At 38.2% G+C, this 12,344-nt stretch overlaps 1 protein-coding gene across 1 annotated transcript in view; it reads right to left on the reverse strand.

The window, feature by feature from the left end:
* The window catches only part of MIPOL1 (mirror-image polydactyly 1), a 127,467-nt gene that overhangs the window by 97,474 nt on the left and 17,649 nt on the right, over window positions 1-12,344 (reverse strand). The window contains exons 4-6 of the mRNA XM_056851401.1: window positions 6,364-6,493; window positions 1,887-1,920; window positions 1,457-1,627 (exon numbers count right to left, since the gene is read on the reverse strand). Coding sequence (XP_056707379.1) covers window positions 1,457-1,627; window positions 1,887-1,920; window positions 6,364-6,493 — 335 coding nt within the window. The remainder of the gene's footprint in view (window positions 1-1,456; window positions 1,628-1,886; window positions 1,921-6,363; window positions 6,494-12,344) is intronic.

Here is a 12,344-nt window from a genome sequence, read left to right on the forward strand (position 1 = left end):
GGACCTTGATTTCAAGAACTGCTAATTTCTTTCCAGCTATGTGGTAGGCCCCAAAATGGGAGAAGATGCAAATTATAATTTCCCATTTTAGGAGATATTATAAAAGAAAGGTATTTCAAAGTCATTGGTCAACTTGTAGTTAAGATTTTGTTTAACAGGGGTGCATAAGTCTTTACCCTGAGGCAGTATGGTAGCAGGAGACAGAGAAGGCCTGGAGCTCGATTTAAGGGGCCTGCTAATTTCTTTGCAGGCCCAAGTTAGAAGAAGACAAAAGAAGAAGAAGATGACGAAGAAGAAGATGAAGAAGAGTTGGTTTTTATATGCTGACTTTCTCTACCACTTGAGGAAGAATCAAACCGGCTTATAATCACCTTCCCTTCCCCTCCCCACAACAGACACCCTGTGAGGTAGGTGAGGCTGAGAGAGCTCTAAGAGAGCTGTGACTAGCCCAAGGTCACCCAACTGGCTTCATGTGTAGGAGTGGGGAATCAAACCTGGTTCACCAGATTAGAATCCACTGCTCCAAACCACCGCTCTTAACCACTACACCACACTGGCACATATCAACAGGAGCCACAGCAGAGCATACAAGAGAAGAAGAGAGCCTGCCTGTGACTACTTTGGACTTTCTCCTTCTTTGCTTTACTGGGCATCACCTATTGGGATTTGCCTGTTTGGAGTAGGAAGGTTGATAAGTTCACAGCAGTTGTGACTCAGTTACACTGGTGGCTGTAAAGCTGTCACATTTAAATTTTTATAAAATATCATGTTACCTTGGAAAATGCACACTTTTGGATATTCTTGAGGCTATTTTATAATTGCCTGACAAGCCACAAGGGTGCAGCCATTTCTTGACTCTTCCAATTTCTTGGCCCATTCTTTACCTCTGTTGCTTTATATAGTAAAGGAACTTTTTTGGGAAATAAGAATACTTTTACCTCAAGGATTACATTTAGACTGCGATTCCCTACAGTCTTCAGCCTCTCATAGTAATATTTGAACCCAACTACCTCAATCACATTTTGTATCTATAATATTTACTTTTACACACAGTTATGGTTTTCTAGTCCCCTCTCAGCATGTGTTACGTTACATCTGCTGGTAATTTTCATTGTATTACTTATGTCTCTTATCTTCAATTTACCAAGGTCATCTTAGATTTCAACCTTATCCACAGAGTGTGTGGGAGTTTCTTTCTCTATTTTTTAAATAATTTAATGCCAGCATGTTTTCCAATACTGCAATATCACACACCATAACACTATAATTATTTTTGAAAAGTGGCTTTGTGTATTATTGTTACTTCTCTGCAATAATTCCTAGGATAGTTTTGTGTGTATGAAAGTTTTCACAAAAGCTGCATGTTCAACAGGAAAACAAATCATTTTCCAGTAGTGGAGAGAAGGGAAGGGGAGTATCTGCCAGGGAAGCTTTTTACAAAATAACATGGACTTACTTGAGTCAAAGCAGCATCTCGTTCTTCTATGACTGCATTCATTTCTTCAGCAGTTATTTTCTTTTTGCGTTCCTGAGTCCTGTATATTCGATCGACAATTACAGCTCCAGTCCTTCGTATAGCCATCCCAGTGTCTGCATTGTTTATTCTGTTCAGTAATTCCTGTAATGTCTACCAACAGCATTATATGTTAGTCAGACAAGACGTTTTAATATATTTTATTTAATATAGGGTTTTAATTAATAGGCACATGTGAATTGTAAATTGACTGAGTGAAGTTATTGAATTTTCATACTGCGGCAAAGATGTACATTATTAGTGTGTCAATTCTTCTTTTCCCCACATCTTAGTTTCTGAAACCCACTCAATTGAACTTAAGCCTCTAAGATATAAGACTGACATCAAGAAATCTCCTCAGAGAATGGCTTACCATGTCATTTTCTTCAGGGTTAATATTTTCTAGCCTAGAAAAAAGGGACACAGAAAGCCTGATCAGTAGCATTTCCTTAGTGCAGCAAAATGAGTTCGCTTTTTAAATCTTTAGAACCTCAAGTAATTTCATTCTAGTAGTCTTTAGAGTCAACCATGACACTGAACATATTAAAGTGCCACCTGCTCTATTCCATCTTTCAATAATGCTCCGTATCTTCAGTACCGACTTCAGAATGTTAAGTTATTAATGTTTACTACTATATATGACTACAAGGATCAATTGTTCATATGTGCTTAGATGAAGAAAGTTCCCCAGCGGCAGGAGAGCGCAGACGCTCTTTTAGTTATTTATTTATTTATCTATTTCTGGACTTAGAAATTTCACCTGAAATTAATGTATTTTAGTTTTGTTTGTGGCATCCCTAAATGAAAGAACACACCAGCACTCCGATCCTAAACATATTTACTTGGAAGTATGTTACAGTGCCTTCAAAGGAGCTTACTTCCAAGTAGGTTTGGTTAGCCTTATACTGCTGAGTCTATGGAAAGTGGAAACATAACTTCTAATTCTGAACAGAAGGCCAGAAAATCAGGTAAAACTTCATTTGAAAACTCTTTCTGTTTCCCCCTAGAAGGTATCTGTGTGGAGCCAAGCAACTGGGGTCTCCATCCCTCAATTCTGAAACAAAGATACAACACCCTTGCTCATTTTTATGAAAACTATCTGTGGTTTCCGTGTAAACTTGAAGAATAATTCTGATAGAACTGTAAATGTACTGAATAATACTGTACTAATTCTGTAACAGTAGTGAAAAATGGGATAAACAAGTAATCTTCATTATTTAGAGACCCTAATGAAAAGTTAACTGTTTTAAACATAATTTTACAGCTTCTGAAAAGTAGAAACCCATTCATAACTGATATTAACTAATAATTATGTGGCTAAACCATTAGCTGGCCTTCAAAAAGCCAAGACTTTCCTTGCACTATTTCCAGTAATCTCTTTTGACTCTAGCTCCTTTTGCTGAATTTGAAGATGCTCTTGAGAATTTTATAATTTTCTGGAACAGGTTATCATCTGACAATGGCATAGGAAAGGACCTTGGAAATACATGTGCATTAGCTCTCTCTGTTCAATACTCCGGCTACTTCCCTATTTTAATAAGAAAGATGCCAGAGTAAGGAAGACATAACACCCCAAAGGTAGTTAGAGAGGGTTAAAATCATTTATACAGCAATAGCCTTACTGGATGTTCTTCCAGTGGAACCTTCTGACACAGGACACCAAAGGCAACAGCTTAAAGAACATGGTGGACAGGGCCTGTTCCACTGGCACCTCCACCCTTCAGTTTGCATGGTGTTTGGCATACAGCATCATGCAGAAGTGGCATCATGTCCTTCCCAAACTCCACCCTTCTTAGATACTGCTCCTCAAATCTCCTGGCATTTCCTATGCAGTGTTGGAAACACCATGCTGAAGTTGTTATGATTTAGGCCTTAAGTGAAAACATTTCTTCCTTGCACCCCAGCTCACTATTAATGGTCTATTGCATCCGCTGTTTTGTTCTTCTACTCTGCCCACCCCCTTCCTAGAATGTGTGGTTTTATTATTTTGATAGGTTTTATTTTAGTTTGCTGTCTCGGGGGCTTTATTGCTCCCTTGTGGTTTTAATTGTTCCATATTGACTCTTGTGTGTTGCAAAGGTTTTTTAAAGATCCTTCCACACTTATCTTTTTTTTTAATGCGTTTTTAATTATTGCATTTCAAATAGATGGTTAGACATGGCCTGGAGAGCACTGGCTGATGAGGTAGAATATAAATGTTTTAAATAAGAAATTAAACATCAATATGCAAACACAGGACTAACAGCCCATTCCTGAGCCGCAGTGCCTCCAAAGCCATTCCCTGGCTGCTGAAAGGCTTTAAAAAGCCTTTTGAAGGGTTTTAATTTTTTGTGGGGCATTTTGCAAAAAGCTGGCACAGGAGCTGGTGCAGGGGGCACGAACGCCAGCACAGTCCCTTCCTGTCCTCCTAAGGACTTTCGTCCTTGAGGCTCAGGAATGGGCTGTTGGACATTTAACATTAGCCATCTTGAATCCTGTATGTGGATAAATCTGGCCTAAAAATATCACAAATAAATAGAAAAACAGTTTGAAGATCTTTTTGAGTGTCCAACATATAACCCAGGCCTAACTTGTAGAAAGGTTTCCTGCAGATCACTCCCACAGTGCTGAAAGAAAATCATCAATGGCACATGAAATGAGCAGCCACTCTGCAGGCTGTATGTGTGATACCTACACGGTGAAATCTGTGGGAAGGGGAGGGTTAACAATCCTGAGTGAACTGGCCCTCGGTAGCAGGATTTCATGATTTTTTTTAAAAAAGCATGATCCAGTGAGGGATCTCCTTGCATCTGGTCTGGTCCTAGTTGTAAATGAATTACAGTTATTTAAAATATAAAATTGGAGAAACTATGGGAGCTATGGATCAAGACACATACACAAAGATGCAATTTTGAATTCTATGGTCAAAAATAGGTACGGTGGTCTCCCTGAGGAACTACAGTTTTAAACCAATAGGTGCACTTCAAATAAGAAATATGTCGTTTCTATTGGTTATTTTTGCCCCCTGGGATGAATAAATTATCCCTAATTTTGAATTTTTCTGACATGGATTGCCCAGGCTAGCCTGATCTTGTAAGATCTCAGAAGCTAAGCAAGGTCATCCCTGGTTAGTAGTTGGATGGGAGAACACCAAGGAATACCAGAGAAAGGCAATGGCAAACCACCCGTTAGTCTCTTGCCTTGAAAACCCTACTGGATTGCCATAGGTTGGCTGTAACTTGACAGCACTTCACACACATAATTTTGCATTTAACATGTTATAAGGAGAGGATCTCATTCATGAGTGGCTGGGCATAAATTATCAAATGATAATTCATTGTTTCCATCAGTCGGCATGGAATGCACCTGAAAATAAGTTTCTGCAGTATATGGTGGTAACTATTTCATATGTCCAAGCTGTGACACAGTAGCAGTGGCTAATAACGAATAAACATGGCTGTGAATTTCACTTTACGGCCCTCTCCTTGTGAAATATAGGCTGTTATTTCAAAGAACTGATTCCATTTAATTGGTTTTTAAAATATGTTTTTGATTTACAGAGAATGTTGTGGGAGGGTATAGGATTTGATTGCCGCTCCTTAATAAGCATTTCTTCTGATGGAAAGTGTCTACTGCCACAAAGGTCTGATTGATTTTCTATACAGTGAAACTTCTGACCGACAGCCTTGTAGTCCAAGCACTGAACCTTGTATGAAATGTCACACTCCCTTGATTTATTCCTGAACAAAATCAATACTCAAGTTTTTCTCCACTAACATTCACCTTGATTTCTGTCTCAGGAGCAAAACTGGCTCCTCATACAAAAAAACCTCCATCAATAATAAAATATTAAGAAATAAGTGAATGGGCTCTTTGAGACTACTGTTGCCCAGCACAAGATAAATGTAACCCTCATTCATTTTTAATACAATGGGAAGGAGGAATAGGTGTTGTGATGATGCCATAGTGCCATTTCCAGTGTGAACCTGGAAATGATATCATTGCACTGATGTGAAATTCTAGAATTCCCTCTAGAGCCAACGCAATGATGCCACGTCCAGGTTCACGCTGGAAGTGATATGATAGGCACAACAACAATTTGCTTGCCCCCAGTCCCCTAAAGCTTCTGCTGGTTCCTAGCGCTGAGCTGGTAACTCCAAATGTGGTGCACTCATGAACCTCCTGGGATTTCCCCGGCTTTTCACTGATCTTTCCCAAACCTGCTTTGCTGCAAAATTTGGGAGAAATCAAAGCAAAGCCTGGATGGCTGCTGTGGGATTGCAAATCTTTGGGTTTTCCTGGGTTTTGTTTTTATACTCTGCTATTGGAAATCATTATGCAATCTGCAGGTTCTCAGAATTCCAAGCTTTCATACCGTTTTAAACAAAGTCTATTTCTGACCTTTTCATTGTGGAGATATAAGAGAACAGGCATATCTCTACAAAAAAGGGACTAGAGATTTACTCTTTTAAAAAAACTGAAAGTCGCATATTACAATGATATTCAACTGCTGATTAAAAACAACAACAAAAAGCCCTGGTGGTGTGTGTGTGTGGGGGGGGGCAGTGGCTGCCAGATTTCGGAGCAGACAAACTATGGGAAAGCCTGCCATGTGGCAGCCCCATTGATACTGCACTGTATTAGCAATTGCAGCAGCAACATGGAGACAACATACGTTTATCCCTATGTGGGACCTAGGTAAAAAATCTCTCTGCATGTGCACATGCACATACAGTGTGCATATTTATAATATTTATAATTATAATATTTATAATGTGCATATGTATTTATAAAGGATGTCAGATAAGTTCTTGCCTAAGGAGCTGCAGAAATAGCAATCATTTAATATATAGCAGGAAATGTCTACATACATCTCAAAAGATTGTTCCAGGAGTTTTATTTGTTTACATGCTTCATCTCTTTCTTCATTAGCCAACTTCAATCTTGCCATGATTGCCTCATCACGTTCCTGTTGTGCAGAATGAATTTCTTCTACTATAGCTGCAATACAGCAAGAATTTAACATATGAACCTGATGAATTCCCCTTTGGTACACATCTGATCACACTAAAGACATGGTATCTCTGCTTTGCAATGTCGTTTGGGAACAACTGGTTCCTGTAACCGGTTAAACATGCTAACCCATGAACACAATTCAAAGAAGGCACATTTGAAGAACAGACACCAAAGAAACTTTCAATAAAAGCAATCCCTATTACTTATTTACAAAATTAATATGCCGCATGTCCAGAGACTGCTCAAAGTAGCTCACAACATCAACACTACAAAACATTACAAATTATATTAAAATCAGCAATTAAACAAGCAAGGAGCTCACCAGGGACATAAAAAGTAGCATAAAACAATACTCAACAACATAATACAATTTTAACAAGAAACATAAAATAGTACTCATTAAACAGCCCACAGCTTAGGCCATAAAAACATCTACTAAAAAGATGGACAACTCTTCAAGAGAAAGGTTTTGTTACGGCACAAAAAATAATCTCTCTCTCTCTCTCTCTCTCTATTACTATTATTGTACATGTGGGTTTTGTGGGGTGGCACACAAGGCATACAGTAGTCATGTGGCTCTTTTGGTTGATGGTAATTGCGAATGTGGCTCTCCACGAGTCATGGAGTAAGTAGACCTGGTTTAGTGACTCAACTGGTTGAACCTGACAGACCATGAGCTTACAATGTAGTGCTGCAAACACATACATCAATCTGGGTTCGGAGTTAGAGAGTTGGTCTAGGACTAGAGAGAACCAGCTTTAAACCTTTACTGTGACTGGATAAAACTGACTGGGTGATCTTGGACCTATCTCTGACTCCCTCCCTCAGCCAAACCTAACTTAAAGGGTTGCTGTGGGTGTAAAAATGAAGTGAACCATATACATCACCCTGAGTTCCTTGGAGGAAGGGTGAGGAAAATGGATGGATGGAAGTCCCTGCTATCTGTACCAGTCTAGATCAGCAGATAGTATAGGAACAATATCCTAATCCCTGGTCATTTATAAATGTCACCCATTACTTGCTATCTTTCAATTTAACTACTTTATACAAATTTTATGAGGACAACATGGCGGGAGGGGCTGTCAATTGTCAGTTACTTCCACACAAGCATCATTTTCAAGACTCCAAGGACTGTTGCCATTTTACTCAGCACTGCTAATACCACACATAGAATTACGTTGTTTACTGAAGCACAAGTTTTTTTTTATATAGGATGCTAGACATGGGCTCTGGTCAATGGACGCTTATGACAGAACAAAAATGTTTTAGTCTTTAGCAGCCCACAAGACTCATGTTTATTTTTTACTGCAGCAGTCTAACAGCTTTCCCTTTAGAAATGGTTTGCTTTTGGGTAGTTAAAAGTTCAAGTGCAAGAAGAAGCAGAAAAAGCAGAAGCAGAAGAGTTGGTTTTTATATGCTGACTTTCTCTACCACATAAGGAAGAATCAAAACGGCTTACAATCACCTTCCCGTCCCCTCTTCACAACAGACACCCTGGGAGGTAGGTGGGGCTGAGAGTGTGTGTCTAGCCCAAGGTCACGCAACTGGCTTCATGTGTAGGAGTGGGGAAACAAATCCAGTTCACCAGATTAGCATCCACCACTCATGTGGATGAGTGAGGGATCAAACCCAGAGTCCAAACCACTGCTCTTAACCATATATCATATCATATCATATCATATCATATCATATCATATCATATCATTAACCTTTAATAGGCATAGTCCAAAAGACATCTCATACAGCTTCTCACAATCAAAATCAAATCACACCAACCCAAGATGAACAAACCAGGGCCCCATCAGGCTCAGAAATATACAGAATATATAAAATACAAATAAATATAAAATATATAAAATATACCACATTATTGAAATTAAGCAAAAGGTTAAAATAATCTGCACATCCAGCCGGACTGTGATATAATACAATAAACAATAATAGTAATAATCATTGACCATTCACTAGATAAACCGCAATCACAACAGCAACTTAAAATATTAGACGGGCTTCATGGATCCCCGTCTCAATAACGTTACCAAAATTTTTGCAACCAAAGCAGTTGTTTCAGGCTTAGCATTAGACAATAGAGCAAATAACATTCGACTTTTATTATTGACTATTTCAATATCAAGCAGATGTAATAGACAGTCATTATGAGGGCCCTCACCCAGGCGACATTCCAATATAATATGCATAAGCGAATCTGGAGATCCTGAACCGCAGGGGCAGAGTCTCTCCTGATACGGAATGTGACTAAATCTACCTAGTAGGACCTTCAATGGAAAGGCATTCATACGAGCTAAGAAAAAAGCTCTTCTTTGGTCTGGATCAACTAAATTATGAAAATAATGAGCCACAGAGCTTAGCTGGCTAGAAATGCCAAAAAAAGCAGGTGAACGGCTCTTAACCACTATACCACACTGGCTCTCCAACAAGTTGGAAAGGATTTAGAGGAAGTTACACAAATGAAATCAGCTAATGAGGACAGCTAAAATATTTGACATGTAATGTTTGGGGTGGGGGGAGTGGTGGGTACATCAAAGTTTATCAGACAGAAGAAGCACAAACTCTTGACACTATACACAGACTACAGAAGTAAAACTCCTATGCATAAACGACTACAGAAGAAGACACAACTGCTGTAAAAAGTTACATACTTAGAATAAACATCCGGAAAAACTTCAAAAAATGAGAACTGGGAGTCTATGCACCAGGCAGTCTCCAAACTCAAATCAGGATGTATTTGAATCCCTGCCCCTTGAAATGCTGCTTTGTAATTGGCTGTAATGAGATAAAAGTTCCCTCCCCCCAATCCCAACTGCCGCATAAAAAGCATTTTAAGAACCTAAAACAAAAAATGGAGCAATCTGAAAAAAGGGGGGGGGGAAATCCAAGCTTCAGTTTTAAAAAGCCTTTCTTCTGCTCAGAAAGAGCTCAGAGGAAGCAGGAAGTATTTGAATCCCCGCCTCTGGACTTGCTGCTTTGTAACTGGCTGTGAGCTCAGGGGAGAGGAAAGAATTGGGTTAACAGAGGAACGGGAAGGTCCGGGATTTGTGAGGGCTGGAAGCGAGGTCATCTCTAATGGAGGGAAAACTCATGCATAACTCCAAGGAACAACTCCAAGGGGGGGGGGCATGAGTGAAAGTACCCATGCATAAACGACGATGAGTGCAGTAAATTTACAAAACTGCAAAATCAACAATATTCCTGCCAGGGTTAGGTAAAGGGGCAGACCCTGATGTTTCGGGTACAGAATAAGCTTATATTTGATTGCCAAAGTCAGACTTGTAATGTCCAAAGCAAAGGAAAAAATTGGTTCAATGTTAAGATTTCTATTCTCCAGTCTAAGTGCTGAATGGAACAGTATACATTATTATACTGTGATCCCAAGAGCTGTGATCCCAGTGTCCACAAGTTTGAAGGAGTTTCCTTTGCCAAGGCAGAGACGACGTTTGGACACATGAACACAAAACTATTAGCGTCATCTTTCAGTGGAAACCAGCTTGATTTTACTTGTTGGACTGAATAACTCTGCAGATAACAGAGAGATCTACTGCTAATTTTCTAACAATGATTTCTGTGTAGCCTATTTGACTTCAGACCATTTCCAAGGACTTCCAGGGTTACCGCTCCAAAGTCACTTTTACTATTTCCTGGAATACCAGGTTTACCTTGGCAAGATTGTTTCAACCAAGCCTAGAGTGCCCAAGAGTTTTTTAAATGACATTTTAATTGAAATGTGAAGCTTATTGAATTAAATGTGCATATTTAATGTCAGAGTGTCATGATACGCAAGGGAGAAAAAAGAGATAAGGATTGTGCCTGCCAAAGTTAAGTGGGTTTCATGTGCCCACATTAAATGTGCCCACAATTCTTACAATTCAAATGTTTCCCTCAATATAGACACTTTTTCACGAACTACATAAATATATGATTTCCATTAAATATATGATTTCCATTATAAAATACATATTAAGGTTACTTGATACAAAATTAGATTGTCCATTATTTGAATACAATACTTGCAACAACAGAACCATCCTATACTTAGACTACATTCTTTTGCCCCAGAAAGATAATTGTATTAAACCCATTAGGCCTAAAATATTTGTAGTCTTAGACAGATAAGGGTAAACAGACAGTTTTTGTAAGGTACATAGCTATTTCAAAGTTCACTAAGAAAATCAACATAGCATTTTAGCTGGAATTTGCTCATTAAATACCCATAACTGTAATGCAAATTATGTTGGAGTGAGTAAAGCAAATACATATACCTCTTTCTTTTTTTATTAAATGTAAAATCTGCTATTACACTGGCTATGTCATATAAACTTTTCTCTTTAACTATTAAACGGAAGTCTTTACAAAAGTCATTAGAGATCCTCATTCTTTGACTTGTATAAATTTCAATATTTGTTCAGTAAAGGTTCACAGCAGTTAAATTACATTAACAAATATTATTAGATACTATGTAAGCCAACTTAGTAAAATACTTATATTGCAGGTAAAACAAATCATTTGGTGTTTACGATAATATTTGGATATGTCCATTTTTAAACAAGCTTATCAAATATCCTGTAATTCTTAGTCAAATGAGAGAGACTCAAAGTAGATTCCACCCCGAAATACTCAAATTTGTTTAGTAAGCTAATTGTTTTCTAATATGGGAGAGAACAAATATGAAGAAGCTGAACCATTCCGAGCATGAGTTTACCGAGTCAAAGCCGTGTACATATTTTCTTAGTTAAACCTGATTCTGTTGGCAAACCTTCCCATCACACTTTTAAAAGTACCTTTAAAATACAGTAGTAGCAAAAGAGGGTGTTAGAAATCATTCTAGTATAAACATTGATTCATGAGTCTCCAAACATCAGAACCCTGGTGGGTATGAGGAAGAGGGCATTCCCGAGAAAAGACGTCTGTTTGCTGATTTCCTAGAGGTCATCTGTGTAAATAGAGAAACTGAATAGTAAACCCAAGAAAGAAAGAAAAAAAAATTGTTAGGAGTTTTAAAACATCTACCACAGAACTCACAGTACATGTATAAAAACCCAGGCGACATACAAACACGATGCTAAACATAATGATTATGCTCAGCATTATATTATGATCTGTATTATGTTACACTATGATACACAACTTTGAACAATGACTGCAGAATTAATATTTACTAACATTATGAACTGCCCTTCAATCTTTCTACAATGAGGGAAATGCCTATTTTTTCCCCTCAAGAAAGTGGCAAAACCAAAACCAAAACCAAAATAAACTTTACAAACTCTTCAAATACAGCTCCTTGGGTTTCTGTTTTCTTCTTCAGCGTGCACATTTCCCTACTGTTTCTTGCTAGTTTTGGCTTGCAATCATTTCTTAGTTTTAAAAAGTTTTTTAAAAAAGAAAAGGAAAGAAATTTGCTGCAATAATACGGAGATGGTTGTGGGGCTTTTTTGTGTGGTTTTGGATTTGGTATTCAGGATTAGTGGCTTGTTGAACTCTCTGTGACCTAGGATTTTCCTTAGAGCCGGTGAAGGAATGATCGCAGTACATCTAATGCACAGATGTGTTTTCCTCACAATGTTTAATATAAGAGAATATTTTTTTACATTTAGGACAAGTTCTAGTAAAGATGAAGCCTGACTACTCTGTCAAGGCAAAACTTGACATATGTCATCAAAACGGAAAAGTAAAAAAACAACCACCACCAACGTTTTCTATTTTTGTTTCCTCTTTTAAATAAGGATGAGGAGACCAAAGACATCGCCACAATTTTATCGCAGCAATAATGAGTTGCTTGTTTGTATTTTTTCCCTAGTTGCGTCATTTTTTTTCCCTT

Source organism: Euleptes europaea, chromosome 6 (genome assembly GCF_029931775.1).
Source record: "Euleptes europaea isolate rEulEur1 chromosome 6, rEulEur1.hap1, whole genome shotgun sequence".
NCBI lineage: Eukaryota > Metazoa > Chordata > Lepidosauria > Squamata > Sphaerodactylidae > Euleptes > Euleptes europaea.